The following is a 19,207-nucleotide window of genomic DNA, read 5'->3' on the forward strand; positions in this document are numbered from 1 at the left end:
GGTATATAAGGAGGAGACATCGTTTTGGTATCTCAAATGCTTTGTGACGAAGGTTGAACAGAGCCATAGGGCCAGGCTCTGTGCCGCCAGTGCGAGGGGTGGATGTCACTGCTTGCAATTGGGTACGTAGTTGTCCTGGGCACTCAGCGTTCAGGCTGAGCTAGAGCCAGGCTCAGCCCAAAGCAGAAGTTCTAGGATGGGGCAGGTTGGAAGCAGTTGCCTCCTGCAGAGGAGTGCATGCTAGATGAAGGCTGGTATGGAGTCGTGTTAGACAGTCTGTGGGGGTCAATACAGGCACTGAAAGCCCCGTTGTGGTATCATGGGGCCCAGAGCATGGCTGTTGCAGTAGGGGTGTGTTGTCCATGGCTCCTCCATCTCCGGATGGAAGCAGGTGTGCTCTGTCCCCTGCTCCGGGCTGGTGCTTCCCTGTGGAAACACAGCTGCGGCGCGCTGAAAAGGTGAACGGAATTTAGAAGAACGAGTGGGGAATTGCGGGATCTGTGGCTGGGAGGAGAAGGAAAACCAGATCCGAGTCGTTAATTAACTAATGAGCGCCGGCAGGGGGCGTGGCCTCGAGGGGCGGGCAGCGGCTGTGCAAGGGCGGCCCCTCCCGGCAGGCCGCGGTACCGCACAGGGAGCCCGCGGAGCGCCTGTGCCGCCCGCTCCCCGTTTTCCCTGCGGACAAGCGGGGTGTGCGCCCGGAACGGGCGTCCGGGCGGCGCGGCCTGAGCTGGGACTGGCCCTGGCCCTGGCCCTGGCCCTGGCCCTGCTGCGGGCGCCCCGGGGTCATCCCGCGGAGCCTCTAGCTCGGTGGGAACGGGCGTTGCCCAGGGGATGCTGACTCCGCTTCTCCTTCCTTTCCCTAAGAGCAAGAAGGAAACGGGAAACCGTCTAGCGAGGGAGTGTGCCCGGGGGAATCATTCACAGAGGAGGACCCGTCCTCTCTATGCATTCATGCGCGAGAGCTGTTTCTCCTGGAAGGGGCGGCTGTGCTCGGAAGCCAAACCCTGAGCTGCCTTGTTTTCTGCTGTTTTGCCTTAAAACGGATCCTCTCCGGTCATTGATCCTCGTGACTGAGCGTTTTGGTCGTGTTTGGAAGCAAAGCGCCACAGTCACTGTGTCACGGGGTGGGAGAGGTCACCTCATGCCTGGCAGCCCCTTACAGAAAATGACCCGATTTTGTTTGTTAGAAAGGTGAACTTCAGTTTATAACCCACAATAACGCCTGAAGGAGGGGTTGGGTTGGTGATTTTTGTGAGGGAGAGTTTAACAGCTGTTTGTTTGAGGCAGGATTAGTCAGAATTTCCCACTTGCAGGTGTGAGGATGTCTGGGAATGTTCTTGCTCTGTGGATGCATCCTGTAGCAGAGCGTGGTGGTGTGAGCTTCAAACAGGCAGTGTATGCTTCAAACCAGTGCTGCTGCAAAACAGAAATCATCTTGCAACATGCAGTCTGGAAAAGAGTGGAAGGAGAATAGTCTAGCCCCCGAGCATCACTCTACAGATATAGGTGCTTCTGTGTTTTCCTTAAACAAAGACAGGAATCTTCAGAAAAGCAGGATGATGTGGCCAGTCTCATTTACTCTGAAGTCTTCTTCCTCAGGCCCCTGAACACTTGATACAATGGGAAATAGCACTGAAATAATTCTCCTGAATGTAGTTTTTTCAGGAGAAGTAGCCAACCAGTGTATTTCTGTGGATTTTGAGACTAAAGACAGAAACTGGCTGAAACAGTGCTCACACCTCAAAAATGTGGAGTTCTTGTTCAGGAAAGCCCCATGTAAAAAGGAGCGGCTTTGGCTTCCCTGATCATTTCACAAGGCCAGCACAAGGTTTAGTGTGAACCAAAGCCTGTGTTATGTTTATTTCCACTATTTCTATGTCAGATTAATTGTTGCCTTTTATTTACATTGCAAGTCCATGAAATCTTTTGCACAAAATACTCCAATTTGTCTTTTCTTGCCTGAAATTTCCAGTGGCAGATAAAACTTTCTGCCTCCTATACCTCTGATAACAGCTCTGCTTTCCCATGACCTGCATTCATATGTGTCATATTCAGATAAGAATGAGGTATGATGCTGAGTAAGGCCGCTTTTTTTGGAAGGAAAATGACAAAAGATATTTGAGACAGGAATAGAAGTGCCAGCACTAAATGATGGATGAACAGCCGGCAGCCGAGGTGGCAGCTCTGATGTTCCCCTGTATTTATGGAGTATTGAAATGAGGGAGGGTTATCTGATGTGTTTCTCTAGGCTGGATGCTTATCTTCACATTTAGCAGTGCTCTGGCTCACAGGACAGGGTGTAAGAGGGTGAATGGGTCATGTTTAACACAAGTGAACGTTGCTCCCTCTCTGGAGCTGCTGTGTGGAGCGTGGGGCATGGCTGTGCCCCTCACCCACCTCCTGCTTCCAGTCTGTTCCCATATTTTGTCTGACAGCACTTGCTCCTTATTAACATGACTATAGGCTCTTTGTGCCCTCTGTCAGAAGAAATCCTGCACCAGAATAAATTTCAGAGGTGACAGATTGGAGCAGTTTGGCCAGATGATGGCACACAAATGTCTCTGAGATCGGTGCCTGTGTCTTTGCACCCGTTTGGCTTTGATGATGGGCAGGAGCAGTGGCTGGCACTGTCACTTTACCACTTCTGGCCTTATCCTCTCTGCATGTGGGGCTCTGGAGTTGAGATGAAGGGCTCTGTAGACTCTGGAGGGAGAACAGCACTTACCTGTTTTTACGTGTCAGCTGGAAGCTCAGCTGAGCTGTATGGTATAGTTATTCTGGTTCATGGAAAACGAACCAGTGTCTGATGGTCCTTCTGTGGGCAGTGCCATGTCTTCTGAGACTGGAATCCAGACAGGAACTTGCAATAGTCAGGAACGCAGTCCTAGGTTGTGTGGGTTGAATCACACGGGTTTCTTTGAGCCCATCTCTTATCGGAGCACCTTCCAAGGCTTCCCCTCTCTTTCACCACAGGTTGAGTACAGGTTGATTTGTCAGGCTGGGAGGTGAAGTAGCAGATACCCCTCTGCTCACCCACTGTCACGGGAACTTTAGCAACTGCCAGCTTACAATGTTCTCCATAGATCTGCCAGACACAGGCAGCACGCTGCGAAACATCCCCACGGGAAGGTGGCAGAAGGGCCAGCAGCCTTCTAAGATGGGCCAAGGCATGCCAAGCCCCGGTGACCAGATCCGGGGCTGGGGCACCTCAGCCCCCTGCCCTTCCTGAGGGGCACCTGGCACCCCAGACACATGCTTTGTTTTGGGCTTTGAACATAGCCGGGGCTCCGCGGGTCTGCGCAGAGCCTTCGGGCCGAGACTCGCCCGTCACCCTGGGGCGTCCGGTAGGGACCCCGGGGGCTCGGGGCAGGGGAAGACTTTTGGTTGCGGGTAGCAGTACTCCCCCGGCCATGGGACCGCCGGTTGCAGATATACGTCCAGGCTGGAAGGATCGTCCCCGGCTGGGAGGAGCCAGCAGCTCCGCCGCTGTAAACAGTGCGGGCACCGCCAGCGGTTGGGAGATGGATATAAAAAGGGAGACGGAGGGGAGGCAGCCGGAGCGGAGTAGCGGGAGCTGCCTGCGCCTTCCTGCTGCTGCCCGCCCCTGCTTTCGCCGACGGGGAACCCGGCAGCACGGTCGGGAGCTCCCGAGGGGCGGCGAACAAAGTTCGAGACTCGGCGCTGCCGGGGATAGGTAAGCGGTCTTTGCAGCTCAAGTTTGAAACTCGATGTTGTCTCTCGTACATCCGCCGCTGGGGTTTTCTCCTCGCCAGCTCTCTGCTCTTGCTGCTGTTGTGGTTGCCTCGCCGTGTCTGGGATTGTATGGAGCCGGGGACGGGGGGGTTGTTAGTTTTAATCTCGCTACTTTAAGCGGAGAGGAGAAAAGAGGACAAAAATCCCAGAACACATCAAAAGCAAAACGTGCCTTTGCGCCGGCCCCGTGCGAACCCGCGGGAAGGAGCCGGCGCGGCGGCGCACGTGTTGCGGCGGGGATGCCCGCTGCTGTGGGCGGCAGGTAGCTGCTGCTGGGCTCCCTGGACACGGGGAGCAGCGGCTGCTCCTGCCTTCTGCTCCGGAACCGGACCTGGAGCCGGTCCGGGTCTCGGCGCCGCCGCGGGACGCATCGGGGAGCAGCGAGCGACGGCAGCGCATCAGGTTGGTACCGCGCCCCTCCGCGCCTTTCCGCGCCCCGCCGCGCCCCGCCGCTGCCGCCCGTCTCTTGCAGGGACCTGCCCGGAGGCCGACCAGCACCTCGTCCCGTGGCGACCCGGCTCCGACACCAGCCGCACCGCCGTGGTGGGCCGGGGGGCTGCTCTGCGCCTGGAGAGCTCCGCTGCCTTCCACTCCCTCGTCATCCGCGATGGAGGTAAGCGGGGCCGCCGGACCCCGGGCGAGCTGCCGGGAGGTGGCTGCCGGTGGGTGGCACCTCCCGGCCCCGGCCGTGCGCGCCCTCAGCCCCGCTCGCTCTCTCTTCCCTCGCCGGCAGGGATGCTGGTGTTCGCCGACTGTCCCCGCGGGCCGCCCATCACCCTGCGAGCCCGCTACATCCTCATCCACGACGGCGGGGAGCTGCACGTCGGCTCCGAGCGCTGCCCTTACGGCTCGCGGGCAACTATCTCACTGTACGGGCGGGCCTCCGACGGGGCGGCCGTGGAGGGCTTCGGGCAGAAGTTCCTGGGCGTCGGGCGCGGCGGCGTCCTGGAGCTGCACGGCCGGCGGACTCGCTCCTGGACTCTCCTGGACAAAACGCTGCACCCCGGCGGGCTCCGCTACGGCCCCTACTTCTCCGAGAGGCGGTGGGGCAGCCGCGGGCTCAACCTCCGCATCTTGGACGCCGGCACGGCGCGGGTGCTGGCGGCGGCGCGCTTCGACACGCACCTGCGGCACGGCGAGTGTGGGCGGCTGCGCTCCTTCCTCGCCACGCAGCCCCCCGGCACGGTGGTGGCGGCCGCCGTGGGGGACTCCGCCGCCCGCAGCCTCACGCTGGAGACGCGGCTGCTGCTGCGGGACCGCCTGGGCAGCGCGCACATCTCTCGCCTGCGACACAGGTAAGGGGCGGCGGGCGGGGGGAGCGGGCCAGCGGCAACACCATGGACAGCTCCGGAGCGCCGGGGCCGCCGCTCCCGCCCCGGGGGCTCGGAGCGGGCGGGGATCGGAAGGGTGAAGAGGGAGGGACACACTGCCCGGCAACCCGCTTCTGCTAGAGCTCCTCTGGGGTGGAGGGTTCGGGGTGTCACCGACTCCTTCCATCTCCCTCAGGCAGCCCTGGGCGCTGGTGGGTATCCTAGGAGGGGATCAGCCTTTCGCAGCAGAGGATAAACGGGAGTACCACGGGAGTGGAACCACGGGGTTAGCAGTAGCCCGAAGAGAATTCCTCACTTACGACGGGACGGGGTTTACAGTTACTGCTTTCAGTGGATGGATAAAAGGTTCAGTCTGCCCCGACAATTGCTTGTCTTCGGTTGCTTTGCTCTGCTTTTTCCGGCTGCTGTGAATCCAAACAGTGCAATGCTAATCATAGAACCACAGAATGGTTTGGGTTGGAAAAGATCTTAAAGCTCTTCTAGTTCCAATCCCCTGCCATGGGCAGTGACACCTTCCACTAGACCAGGTTGCTCAAAGTCCCACCCAACCTGTCCTTGAACACTTCCAGGAATGGGACATATGATAATACCATAGTCATGCTTCCATAGACGATGACCAAGCTAACGACACCACTCTTGCAAAGTAAAGTTTTGGCTGCCTACAAAGATTTACACTGGCATATTTAATGGCTAGATCCCTTCTATTACACCCAGTTACCTACATAAAAATTAAATCGATATGCTCTTCCACTAATTGCATGATTGTGTCACATACAACTGCAAAAATAATTGTTTGCTTCATTTTTCAGGAGTGCCTCATAATGGATTTAAAGTGGAAGCATCCAATGGAATAATTCTCCACTTGGTGGATGAGGTTACCAGTTGGTTACCTGGTGACCGGATCGTTGTTGCCAGTACAGATTATTCTATGCATCAGGCTGAAGAGTTTAATCTCCTTCCTTGCCCCGAATGTAAAAGCAATCAAGTGAAAATTGATGGTATGGAATATTTTTATTAAGCTACTTATTTGTGGTAAATATTTACATTGTCTTGTCTCTTACGTTTTACATTTACTTGTCCTTTTAGCTAGATTTTTGTCCCATAAACACATGAACACATACAAGAGGCGAAGCCCACAATATTATATTTGGACTTGAAAGCTTCACCAGAAGCATCAGTCATTTGTAGAAGCCAGGGGAACTGCTGATCTCCTCTGGGATTAGCTACTAGCAACTGGGCATGTCTCTGGACTTGGCGACTGCTTAAATTCAAAGTGTGCACTTGCTTAGAACAAGGCAGTAATGAAGATGCCATGCTCGCCCTGAATAAAGAGGTTTCTGATTTTCACAGGCAGCCCACTTTATCTTCACATTGGAGAGGTCATAGATGGTGTCGATATGAGAGCAGAGGTTGGCCTTCTGACTAGGAATATACTTATTCAAGGAGAAATGGAAGACTCCTGTTATGGACAAAATCAATGCCAGTTTTTCTCCTTCGATACATTTGGAGGACATATTAAAGTGAGTCCTTTTTTAATGCACATGCCTGTAGGTGTTTTCAGATGGTTCCTTTCCTGTTTTGTAAAACAAGCAATATAGTGCATGAAACTACCATTGTGTCTGGGGAAAAAGGTATACTTGTCTATGAAGAAGGGAATCTTGCAAAACTAGCCTTGCAATGAGTCTGCGCTGTTTTCTTCACTGTGTATGCAAACACATACTCTTCTCTGGGTTAGTGGGGATTCTTTAATGGCATTGCTGTCGGTAGGGTTGGTATGAAGTTACATAGGTCACAAGATGTCACTGTAGAAACTGTGCTTTCTGCAGAGCTTCCCCCACCCGTCATGGCTCAGAGAAGTGCTGGGTATCACCCTGTTGTGCTCTGTCTCCTTTTGGTTGTCCCATGTGTTCTTGGTGGAGGTGCAAAGCCTTGCTGTTGAAGGAGCTTTGTGTAGAATTACTTCTCTATCAGTGGAAATCAGGGAGCTGGGCAGGTCTGAACTCACTTGACAGAGATAAAGCTGCCAGGAAATAGAGGCTGGTGGTAATCACTGCCCCTTTCTGTAGCTGGCAGGAGTCCCTTGTCATACACTGCTGTTGCTAAACACTGCATATGCTGCTTGGCAGCTGGTCCTTGGCAGCCCCTTGCCCGTAGGTGTGCAGCCTCATGGCATGCTGCTCCGAGCCAGAGCATGGAGCTAGCACCTCCTTCTGGGATCAGGCCCTGTGTTACTCTGCAAGCATATTGCCTAATAAGAGAGAAAAAGGTGGTTTTCTCTTTGCATCTCTTTCTGTTTTAATGCCTACAATGTAATCATCTACATTTGTCTCAACAGATCCTAAAGAATTTTAGCTCCGTTCACTTGTCAGGAGTGGAACTGAAAAACATGGGGCAGCAAATCCTGGGCAGTTACCCTGTGCATTTTCACTTGGCTGAGGATGTGGATGAGAGGGGAGGATATGAACACCCGACGTACCTTGATAACCTGGCTATCCATCACTGCTTCTCTAGGTGTGTTGCCATACATGGGACTCATGGCCTTCTGGTAGGAAACATATTTTATTAGTACTGAGTTCATTTCTTTGCTTACATACTGCTAAACAGCAAGAACCATTTGTGATACAAGGAGAAAATAGATTATTGACACAAGCCATCTTTACCCCAAGTAATGTCCCGACTTGTCAACTTCATTTGACTGGTGTTCAGGTTAGGACTGTTGCTCTGGTAGTGCAGCTCTTTGGAATGAATTTCAGGTTCTTAGTATAGCCTAGTTAATATTATTAAAGGTGTGATGATATATAGTGAAATCTTTGCCATGTTATTCTGGACAGATTGCGATGATGGGAACTTTCATTTAAAATTAAAGTAATGGACTTTAGGACCTGACTGAAACAATGGGCCTTTAATTTGCAAAGGAGATAAAAAGAGACAGGGATTGTTCAAGTCAGAGCAATGTGAAGTATATACAAAGATATTCACATGACAATGGGAATGAAATACGAGAGGGACAGACCCAAACGTCTGCTTCAGTGCCAGAAAACCCCTCAGGAACTTGGCTCTGACATAGATCCTCACTAGGGTGTTGTGGAGAGAAACTCAAAAAAAACCCTAGAAAGCCATACATGTCCCAGCTGGAAAAGACAGATTCCTGCTCCAGTCCCAACACATCCAGTTGGTATGTGCTCTGCAGGACCTTGAACAGTGTTTTGGTGTCTGTGGGCATTTCCTCATTCACCTGATGTTTGCTCGGGCAGAGACACTCTCTGAACTGTCCATGACCTCCTGTGTTTTTCCTAAGAAGTTCTTCTCAACCTAGGACATGAAGCTGTGTAAGACATGAGTTAGAGGTGCTCAGGTGGGACCCTTGTGTGAAAGGGTACCTCCAAAAGGATGTATTCACAAAAGTGTGAGGCTGGCCTTATGTAACTGTGACATGGACAGCCCAGTGCCAGTTTTCATGCATCCTAAATTGCATTTGTATTGTCCAGATCACTCATAATTATTGATTGACTTCCTATAGACATGGTTTGCTCTGGCTGCACAGACTGCTTTTGTGTACAGAACCTTTAGGTGGCAGGAGGATCGCCCAGTGTGTGTGGATGTAGTTTAACTCCCTCTCTCCTCCCATTGGTATTAAACCTCTGGAGTTAAAAGAATCTGCCAGGGATGAAAAATTAAGCCTTATGCTAATGTTGGTTCTGAAGAACGGTATATGCTCTTGGTCTTTATCAAAAGTGAGATTGTCAGGGGTTTATCTGGATGTGTGGGATGCAGTAGCTGTGAGATCAAGAATCCGAGAGTGAGATACAGTCCCCCAGCATGTGACCACTGAGGTCTTTGAGTCCATAAATCAGTGCACAGGTTTTACTGTAAAAGTTAAATATGTGATCCTGTGGAAGAATCATGTGGTTTCAATACAGCCATTAAGATAAAGAGTAATTAAAATGTAATTAAAGGCCTTGCTTTAAAATAAATTACAATAAATTGCAGTTCCAGAGAAGAGCATGTGTATCGGAGCCAGGCAGTTAAATAACATAGATGGGTACCAGATTTAGCATCACATTATGAAACTTCATCCCTTGAAGCTACGTAAACCAGATAGGTGGGTTTATCTCACTCCCATCCTGAGGGTTTAGAGGATATAATTTTAGACATACATTGCTGGAGTGCTGTGGTTTGGGCTGTGCTGTGTACTGGTGTCAGACAGTGGTGTCTGCAAGGCCCTTCTCCCATCTGCTGCTCCTGTGTGCCAGGTTTGCATTGCGGTGCAGCAGCTTAGGTTACCCATTGCAGTGGGAAGCAGGTGGTGACATGCATCTCACTGCCCTGGCACACATCAGATGTACACCAGCTACTGTAGTCCTTCATGTCTAATGTTGCAGTGCATGAAGGTCACTCATATTGTGTTGCTGAACTATGTATAATTCACTGTGTAGGGTTACCTCAATCATCCAGTGTTGGACACACCAGTGGGGTTGTCACCTGTGTTGTGGACAGTGTTTCATGCTGTCACACACAGTAATATGCCACTGTCACAGTGCCACAGGTGGGCTTGTTTCCAAGTGTGTAGTTCTAGCTGTGATGTGCCAGAATTGATCAGTTATTGGGGTTTTGATGTAATGGCATGGACCCTTATCTTTCATTGAAATGTACGTGATGTTTAAATTACGTTAGTTCTGATGAGGAGAGTGATCAATACAGTTTCATGTATTTAAGTATTCAGAGCTGCCGTGCAATTACAAAGTTGTGATTAATCATATTAATCCAAGCTAAAACCTGTTTTTGGATACAAGGCTGTTTTTTAACGCAGCTGGCTGAAGCTCAGATTAGCCAAATTTCGGCTAAATTCAGCAGAATGAAACTCTACAGTTGAAATGCTGTCTGAAACAGCAAGCAGTTTGTTGTTACAGCTTCTTTCCAAAAATAGTCTTCTGTGGTCTCCTTAGCAGCTTCTGCGTGTCTTTTGAAAGGGTTGAAGTAGCCAGTCTTGCTGTTCTTAGCCGCTGGCAAGGACACTTGCATTTTTATCTAAATCCATTTCCTATCTGTATTTCCAAGCTGGCACAGACATGTTCAGCATCGCTGCACCTAGGTTCTGTGTTATCTTCCTTGTAGCTCATTTCAAGCCACTGTACCTGTGTGCAGGGTCTCAGTGGATTTCCCAAGCTGTATCAGTTAGCAGCTGGGTACCTGGCTGTGTTGTGCGTTATTTTTAACTCTCTCTTGCACACATCATCCAGGCAGAAACAAGAGCAGCAGATGACAAATTTGAGGGGTGACTGCCAGGAAAACAATGAAATCCAGTAGAGATATACCTATGGGAACTATACCATTTGTGACTCCAGATGTTATGTACAGTCGCAGCCTATTAAGGGGAAATCCCAGGATATTAATCTGGATTTAATTCAAGTATCCCCCAAGTATACAGAAATAACCACGTAGGTTGATATTAATTGATCTTGCAGTCTTACACAGACATAACTCTGACGTCAACAGGAATTTTGTATGCCTGAAGAGTGAATAAATATGCTGACAGGGATTATTTGAGTACAAAGTGAAGGTTTCAGTAAGATTTAGAAACAAATTGCTGGTATTTTAAGTAGCCTGATTTGGTATTTACATTTAAAAGAAGGATTTCTGAATTTTTATCTTCATAAGACTGTACATCAAAGGAGGCTTGTGCTAAGTCCTCTTGGTCAAATTAAGGTTTAATGCAAGATCCCTCTGCATGTCAATTAATATTAAATAGAGTGAAACAGTAAAATACCATCTCTGTCCAAGCTGATCATTACAGGAATGAAGTGGCTGTGCACCTTCTGAGAGTGAAGAAGGAACAGAAATCTTGTTAATATAGACTACTTCACACGGTGCATTTTAAAGACTTTCTTATTTTATTTGGGAAGCGTTGCAACTCATGAAAATGTCTTTATTACCATCCTAACTTGTTGGTTTATCATGCAAGATACACTTGTTGTCTTTATGCAGATATTTACTCCATGACACTGAACCAATTATTATCTTAGAGCTGAAGACAGTTTTAAATCCAGTATTTTTCAGTTTTCCTTTAATTATGCATGTGGTCTTTCCCTGAATAATTTTAATAGCAGCTTCACTGTATAGGAAGATCTGTCCAGAGCTATGCAAGCTGGGTGTAGTTTGAGGTAGCTCCAGGACTGCTGCCTATGCACTGCTTGCTGTGCAGAGGGGTGGCAAAACCACTCCATGAACATTTTGGGCATTTATTGATAAACAAAGCACATCAGTTATGGTTCCTGCTGTTAGCATTACAGTTGATTGCCTGTATACTTTTTCCCAGGTCAAAGACACCATTGGTTATGACACCCTGGGGCACTGTTTCTTCCTGGAAGATGGGACGGAGCAGCGCAATACATTCTATCACAACTTGGGCCTCCTCACAAAGCCAGGGACGATCTTGCCTTCAGATCGCAGTGAGGCAATGTGCCTCGCCATCCGCAGCAATGTCTATGGAGATTATGTTCCTGTGCCAAGCACTGACTGCATGTAAGTGCTCTGGGAGCTGTAATCAGTCTTTATTCTTTATAGCTGGGTCCTAAAGAAAGCTGGGGTGAAACTTTTGAAAGGGGCTGTTTGATATGAAATGAAAAATTGGGGCTTTTCCTACCATTTCTCATTTAAAATGATTTAGCTGCTTCACCATGTTTTACTTGTGGCGATATCTTTTAACACTTGCATGAATCCCAAACAAGGAATATTTGCTGCTGGTTATTCCTGTCTCTGTTTCCTAAGAATCATAAACATATTAGAGCTCTTTGCTCATTTCTGAAACCCTTTCAATTATTTTTTAAGTTGGATGTTGAATGCTCCATGAAATCTATCTGAAAAATAAAATTGCTTCGGCCCTGCTACAGTCTGGCAAAAACATCACTTACCACAAAGGGAGTTTTTGCCTTATTTCACCAGGGCTGAATTGAGGCTGGAGCATCTAGAGTAAATTGGTCAATAGTACATGAGTGCATGAATATCTAGAGTGCCTCAGGAGATGCAGTGAGAATGCACAGATTAGCCTAAATTACTATGAGTTTAATTCAACAATAAACAATATTCTGATCTAGCTGACCAATGTAAGCTTCTATTTTGGAGACTGATGATCTAGAACACAGGCACTCAGGGACCTAGACTAGTGTTTGCAAGCAAGAACCCACTTTAGCCAAGGAAATTGGTATTTTTATGTTTTCTGGAAAAGGATGCAGTAGCCAAACAAATTATTCTAATTTATGTAAACAATCCCACTTAATTACCATTATTGTCACTGAAATGCTAGGGTTCTGGGTATGGTTAATACAGGTCTATTTTGCATGTATTTAGTGGTTCTATTAATACAAGGGAGTGTGGGTTCTTGATTACATAGTGGTTATTGTGGATAAACCATGATTTAGATCTGCTTAGAATGATCAAATTAATTGGTATGGTCATGAGAAAAGTTTACAGTGTTTTTACATGTGGTCTTTATTATTGCAAAAGATGTTATCAAATGAAGCAAGTCAACAGATGACAGTTTTCATAACTATATCTGGCTTCTGTTTCTGCCACTGCTCATCTTCTCTCTGCAGCAAAAACTCATTATTTGAACAAACATCAAAATAATATGTCCTTAATCTCCTACTTAATGAGCCATTTGTGGTTTGCACAGACATTTGTTTAGTTTTCCAAGAAGAAGCTTCCTAAAATCCATAGAGAATCCCATACCTCCTGCCATTGCCCCTCAAGTTCCAAAACACAAACTGGAAGTTCACTTTGCAGCCATTGTACAAAGCTGTTTAACTTAAAAAACTAGAAATAATAATTTAAAAAAATATATTGAGCTTCCTTCAGCTGCAGTTAACAGAGCATGGATTTTGTGTTAACAGTCTCATATAATTTACGGAAGGTTCAGCATGTGGCTCCAGAAATGAACATATCTGACAGTACTAGATGATGTCTTTTCCTTAAAGAGTACCGTTAAAAGGTTGTGTGGAGTTTTAAAGTCAATAGGAGAGTTGTGGCTCAAGTCCAGTGCGGTGCTATGAAAATGTATCCCTTCCTGTTTGGTAACTGTTTAGGATCATTTTGATTGTGATTTTTTTAGGGCTGTCAGCACTTTCTGGATCGCAAATCCAAACAACAACCTAATAGAGAATGCAGCGGCTGGTGCTCAGGTAAAATCATTTAATGGCAAGAGCTATGCTTTGCCTCTGGTTCCCATATATTCTACATTCATTGATGTCATTAGCATGCAGGCAATGACTTTTTAGTAAGCCATTGTAAAATTGGGATATGTATTTCTGCAACCTTTGTTTCTGTTAAGAACAAGTATTTGCCTGCAGTTCTCACACCGATTTCTTTCACCATTGTGGCTGGGAATGGTGTGTGATGTCTCTTAGCAAATGTTGATTTTTATTAGTAGTTAATAGTTAAAAGCCCAATAAAGTTTTATATGTGTATTTATATATATATATTCTCTCCTTTTGTTACCTTTGACATTTCTGCAAATCGTGTTTGTTTAATATGCCTATATGGAGAAGATTATATTTTCTGACAAACCATCTGAGTTTCACCCACAACATAAGCATTTTTAAAACCCAAGGACCCACTGTGCATGCCGAAGGATTAGCTGGGAGGTTTAAGAGTATGAGCTAGTATGCGTCCCCTGGGATCTGCATGTTTGGCAGGCTCAGGTCAGAAATCTGGACAGCATAGTGGAAACCCTAAATCCCCAGGATAACCTGTGTCATTAATTGCAGTGTCCCATTTCTCAGACCTTTCTTTGTCTTTTAGGATGTTGGGATATGGTACATCTTCCACCGGGTTCCCACTGGACAGTCTGAGGGGCAATATCCAGAGGGACAGGCTGAATATACCCCCTTAGGAGTATTTTACAACAACAGAGTCCACTCCAATTTCAAGGCACGTGGATGGGTTTTTTATGTTTCTATCAATATAGTTGTATGACCTGGGGCTAACTGTGTGTGGTGCTCTGAAATCAGGTGGTCATGGGTGTCTTACATTTTCATAAAGTTTTTTTAACACTATATCAAGACAGTCAACTTTTGGGGGTGATGCTCTTTCTAATGAGCAAAGAGGGAGCTGAGCAGAATGGAGGTCCTGTTTCAGGCACTTCAGTTGGTGCCTGTGCTAGAGGGGATGAGCCCAGGCCATGGGTACACCTACTACTAAGTGAGATTTAAGGAATGACAGACAGGACACTGAGCACTGCTGTTGGCCACAGTGGTACAAGGGCATAGGGAGATGAGCAGAAGCCATTTGTGCCAGGGACTGCTCATCACCTTTGAAAAATAAGGCCTAAAATTCAAGAGTAATTCCAAGAAAAACACTCTCTCCCCCGAATACACTGTTGACATGAAAATGTAACCTGTAAGCTATAAAGAGCATTTTAACTTATTTCTCAGGATTCTAGATTGAAATCAGTGCTGTTCTGTGTCATGTATATTTTACATTTTGGTCCGTGACAGCTGCTGCTTTGCCCTAAGTCTTGAAGTTGGCTACAGCCGCTCATGTTCTCTTTTGACTGTCGGGGGACTCGTCACTCTTTATTTAAAATCTTACTTCTTAACAACACTCTTTTTCCACAAAATTATCAAGAGCTTGGCAGAGTCCCTTATAGCTTTCTGCAAGAGAGAGGGAGAGAGTGGGAGTTCAGTGCCTTGCTTTGGGTCAGAAGACAGCCCACGATGCTGATGCATAACATATGGCAGGCCAGGCTCTGTCCTGACTTCAGCGTGCTACATCCTGTGCTAATGTCATGCTGAGCGGTGCCAAGTGACACCTACAGGGAAGATAAAACCCAGGCTGCAGGGGCTGACTGTTCTCATGCACTGGCTGCCCATGTTCTTTGGTAAAAGCCTGGGATCTTGGGTTTTTATTCAGTGATCTGTTAAAATAATTGGAGTCGCGTGTGTTTTCAGGCTGGTTTGTTTATTGGAAAAGGAGTAAAGACAACAAGAGCCAACGCTGAAGATCCCAGAGAGTATCTCACTGTTGATAATGCCAGGTAAGCACATGCTGTATGGTTAAGTATTTTGGATCCTTGTATTGCTTCTTGGCTTCTGCACTGTATTTAGCAGATCATTAGTGCCTCATTACGGCTGGAGCATCTGAAGAAAACATACAAGCTCTCTCTGATGTGCAGAGGCAAATACTTCATAGCTATGCACTTAACTGTTTGTGTTATTGTGGATCAAAAAATGATAAACATACACTTGGGGTTATGAGGACTAAGCAGTGAAGTATGTGGAAGGGGATCCAGATCCCATTAGTCCATTAGCGGGTTTGTAATCGCCAGCATTTCTTATTAATTAATTAAAAGAACTTACATCTGAATGATGATGTAAGAGACTGCTGAGTCTGGTCTAGGATTAATGAGGAAAGTCAAGTAGCCTCAAAGCTTTTCGTCAGCTGCTTTAAAATCTCTGAGCTTCATTTCACAGAGCAGAAGCAGGTAAACTAAAGCCATTTTCTCGCTTGCTGCAGTCCTAGGGGTCTGTGTGAGGAGGCTGTGGCAGAAATTGGGCCCTGCTCCTGGTTGAGCTTTGGCTTTTTTCCTCCTCCATCATCCCCTTTCAATGTCACATACTATGCTCCCGTATGGCTGAAAGGGTGACTTTGTGTCCCTTTGTGAGACTTCCCCGCCAGGGTCATCCACTTGGGCATCAAGGAGACACATTCCCTAGTACAGCAGCTGGAAGAAGTAGGAGGTGAGGGCAGACTCAGAAAAAGCAATGGTGATATTTTCCCAAACACAGCACAATCTACCATTAACAGCCAGCATGGCAAGAAATAGCCTGCAAGTAATTGAGAAGCTCCCAGTTCCTGGGGTGAATCCTGTTTTCATATCATAGCTTCTCTTTCAGCAGACACAGAAGCATACAGAGGTCTGGTCTATACATGCAAGGAAAGCAGTTTCTATTACTCCATTATCTTTGCTGAACGAGATTCTTGAAAGTGCCTAATTGATTTTCTAGCATCAACCCAGGGATTCTCAATGGACCTTGTAAAGACAATTACAAAAGGACCCAAGTGACTTTGGAAGAATGTTTTCTATGCCTCTAAAATCACACTGAATCAAATTAGGGTGTAGATGTGGGGCTGTTGAAGTCTGGTGAGAAATCACTTGTTGATTTCACTGGGGCCAGAATTTCACCTTTGTGAATGCTTGTTTTCTGTTTTGTACCAAGGCACAGAAATGAAATCAAGCTAATAGCCTGACTCTCATCCAGGGCATATCACCTCTTTAGGCCCATCACGCTGATGTGTGGAAGCCAAACGAGGTCTGTCAGGCACAACCTCCTCTGTCTGAGGTTGATTCATATGTCTCCTGTGCTGCATTAACTAAGCTCCTTGCTTCAGGTTTCGCCCACATCAAGATGCTGATCCTGAAAAGCCGCGAGTTCCTGCCGTGATTGATGGTCTTATTGCTTTTAAAAATAATGACCATGGGGCCTGGGCTAGGGGTGGCGACATTATATTCTGCAACTCAGGGTAGGTTACTTTAACTACGTGTTATATCGTTACCCTCCTGGCAGACATAAATAGGCCTGTAGGCCAAACTCACTGCAGACATTTCTCATCATTTACACCTCTGTTTCTTCTGTCCCAGGTTTTCAGACAATGGAATTGGACTCACTCTGGCAAGGTAATTTCTTAAAACGGAACTTCTTCCCATTTTCCCCCTCAATGTAACAGGCTGAAGAATGGAAGCTGAGGCACTCCTCTGGCAATTACTGTAAGATACGAGAAACCTCACATTTCCCTCCCAGACCACATCAAGTCTTCCCTGGGCAGCCATTAATACAAGGGGCAATTTAGCCTTTCATTCTCTTTGCCTCAGCATGTCTGGGGAATACATGGTAATTGCCGAATATTTCCTTTTGGGCGGTAGGTCCTGAACCAGTAGACTAAACATCTGGCTCTGCGTTTGGGGAGGCTTTTCTTCTGCTCTATCCCAGTGGAGCAGTATCGCTTGTAGCTTGTGTGCTGTCAGGGCAGGGTGGCTGTGATAGTCCCATGTGGTGGCACAGCAAGTTTCCTGCCTCCTCTGCTGGCACCTGCCATGCTCCTGCTGCTACCATCTGCACCCGTTTTGCAAAAGACCTGCAAAACCAAGGCATATCCAAAGCCCACTGCAGGCAATGAGAGTCAGTGATATTTGGCTCTCACTTCAGGGATATAGCTAAAAATCTATAAAGCAACTCAGTATAGAGCAATTATATTATAGAGTTGGTTTTACCCAGGCTAAGTTACCTCTATTACTGATGCCTGAGTGCTAAGCTACCTCAATATTAACCTGCTGGTTTCTGAAGAGATTTTAAAGCATCCTTATACCAGTGAATGCGTTTTTTTCCTTTCTACAAATTAAGAAAGAAATTTTACTGTGTCTGTGATGTAATTAAGTGTTAATTCATCATTTCTGCGGTGCTGCATAGTTACCTGGTGTTTCTTTGCTTGTAGTGATGGGACTTTCCCAACAGATGAAGGCTCCAGCCTGGAGGTAACACGATCCATTTTTGTTGGAGAAAGCAGCAATTTTGGGTCCCAGGGAGGCCAAAACAGCTACTGGGGAAAAGGGGCAAATGGAGAGTACAGAACACTACCCAGAAACAAGTGAGTTTTTCTTCTGCCATTTCCTCTTGGTGTTAGTATAAGCTAGAAGCTTAAAAAGCCTCAGGAATGAAAGTGACTACCAATAAGTAATTTATACCGGGTGTTTAAATCATTGTACAGGCCAGAAATAATAAGCATCCAAATAAACTCACTCTTCAGGCCAACAGCTTGAGAGCATTCTTGCCTGAATGTGTTTGATTTAATTTTCTGCTTAATTTATTGGTGACTGGAGAATGGATTAGAGAATCTGAAAGATACCAAATGGCTTTTGTGTAGTACTTCAATAGCACAGCATCGAGCTGATGGTGCAGCTCCCATACACCAAGCTATCATCCCTCTGGTTTCACAAAGGTGAAACCTTTTGTCGTTATTGCATCTTATTTCTCTTTCAGTAGCTGTATAGTATTTTGTATTTTGATAGCAGCACACCCTCCTGTTTTAACAACCCTGGTCCCTCCCCATGTCCTTACAGCAAGTTCTGGTTCCCCAAGCCTAAATTCTACCCTCATCTGTTTTTGGTGATGCTTACCAATAATTAAACCCTCTATGAGGAATATAAAATTATTAATACTCAGCAGAAATGCCATGCACACAGCCATGACTATTATGTCTCAGCTATAAGTGACACAGGAATGGGATCTGCGAACGACAGCAAGTGTAATTAGAGCTATCATCAGCTATTATCAGTGTTGTAATTTTAATGGCAATTGCAAAAAAAGCTTCTTTGCAGTACAAGCAAGTTCTAATCATATTGTTAAGCAATGTACTCTTGGAAAGGAGTATGCCTAAACGTCTGATACCTGTCCTTGCACCATAGTACAAAGTGGGATGTAAGGGTTGTACCAAACCCAACTACTGAGATAACAGCTCTCAAAATTGACGAGGAATTACAGGGTCAAGAAACACTTTCTACCTGGTGTTTTCAACTGGCAAAGTGTTTCTGGATCTCTGGAGCCGACCAGTAAGGAAAACATCAGGGCTGGGTGCAAATCTGGGCCTTGGCCACGTCCAGGCTGGAGAGAGCCTGTATGCCCACTTTGTGTGTCTAAACAACTCTTTCTGGACTCAGTAGGCATTGACCTATACTTCCAAGGGGCTACTAGCCAGCTTCATTACCATCTGTGGAGATGGTGCAGGCCACCCTTTAATCAAACACAGCCAGGGCCAAACAAAACTTGGCACCTTCTCAAAACAAACCATGGAAGGGGCGGGCCCTTACCTACGACTCCAGTGGTGTCTCCTTCAACTCTGATGTCTTGACAGCCCATCCATGGACTGATACTTCAGAAACAGCTTTTCTGTATGAAATGCTGTGTACTAGGTCTTAGGGACCTCATGTGAAATGTCTTGTATGGAGAGGAGAAACTGCTGCACCACTTGGCACTTGCTTCCAAGGACAGACTTTCCTCCAGGGAGTCTGTCTGATCTGTGCTGATGTTTTCCTGGGAAACCTGTCTGCCCTGGAACAGGAACCTGATGGC

General features: G+C 47.0%; 2 protein-coding genes across 9 annotated transcripts in view; both read left to right on the forward strand.

The window, feature by feature from the left end:
• The window catches only part of LOC136019045 (inactive cell surface hyaluronidase CEMIP2-like), a 56,611-nt gene that overhangs the window by 2,838 nt on the left and 34,566 nt on the right, over window positions 1-19,207 (forward strand). For all 7 annotated transcript variants that reach the window (XM_065688794.1, XM_065688797.1, XM_065688795.1 and 4 more), the window contains 13 exons: window positions 4,229-4,369; window positions 4,490-5,051; window positions 5,263-5,432; window positions 5,897-6,085; window positions 6,438-6,607; window positions 7,423-7,632; window positions 11,404-11,609; window positions 13,195-13,264; window positions 13,884-14,012; window positions 15,032-15,117; window positions 16,473-16,604; window positions 16,723-16,758; window positions 17,574-17,726. In XM_065688794.1, coding sequence (XP_065544866.1) covers window positions 4,229-4,369; window positions 4,490-5,051; window positions 5,263-5,432; window positions 5,897-6,085; window positions 6,438-6,607; window positions 7,423-7,632; window positions 11,404-11,609; window positions 13,195-13,264; window positions 13,884-14,012; window positions 15,032-15,117; window positions 16,473-16,604; window positions 16,723-16,758; window positions 17,574-17,726 — 2,254 coding nt within the window. The remainder of the gene's footprint in view (window positions 1-4,228; window positions 4,370-4,489; window positions 5,052-5,262; window positions 5,433-5,896; window positions 6,086-6,437; window positions 6,608-7,422; window positions 7,633-11,403; window positions 11,610-13,194; window positions 13,265-13,883; window positions 14,013-15,031; window positions 15,118-16,472; window positions 16,605-16,722; window positions 16,759-17,573; window positions 17,727-19,207) is intronic.
• The window catches only part of CEMIP (cell migration inducing hyaluronidase 1), a 115,683-nt gene continuing 96,480 nt past the window's right edge, over window positions 5-19,207 (forward strand). For both annotated transcript variants that reach the window (XM_065688801.1, XM_065688802.1), the window contains exon 1: window positions 5-3,697. The gene's annotated coding sequence lies outside the window, so the exon portion shown is untranslated. The remainder of the gene's footprint in view (window positions 3,698-19,207) is intronic.

This window comes from Lathamus discolor, chromosome 8, assembly GCF_037157495.1.
Source record: "Lathamus discolor isolate bLatDis1 chromosome 8, bLatDis1.hap1, whole genome shotgun sequence".
NCBI lineage: Eukaryota > Metazoa > Chordata > Aves > Psittaciformes > Psittacidae > Lathamus > Lathamus discolor.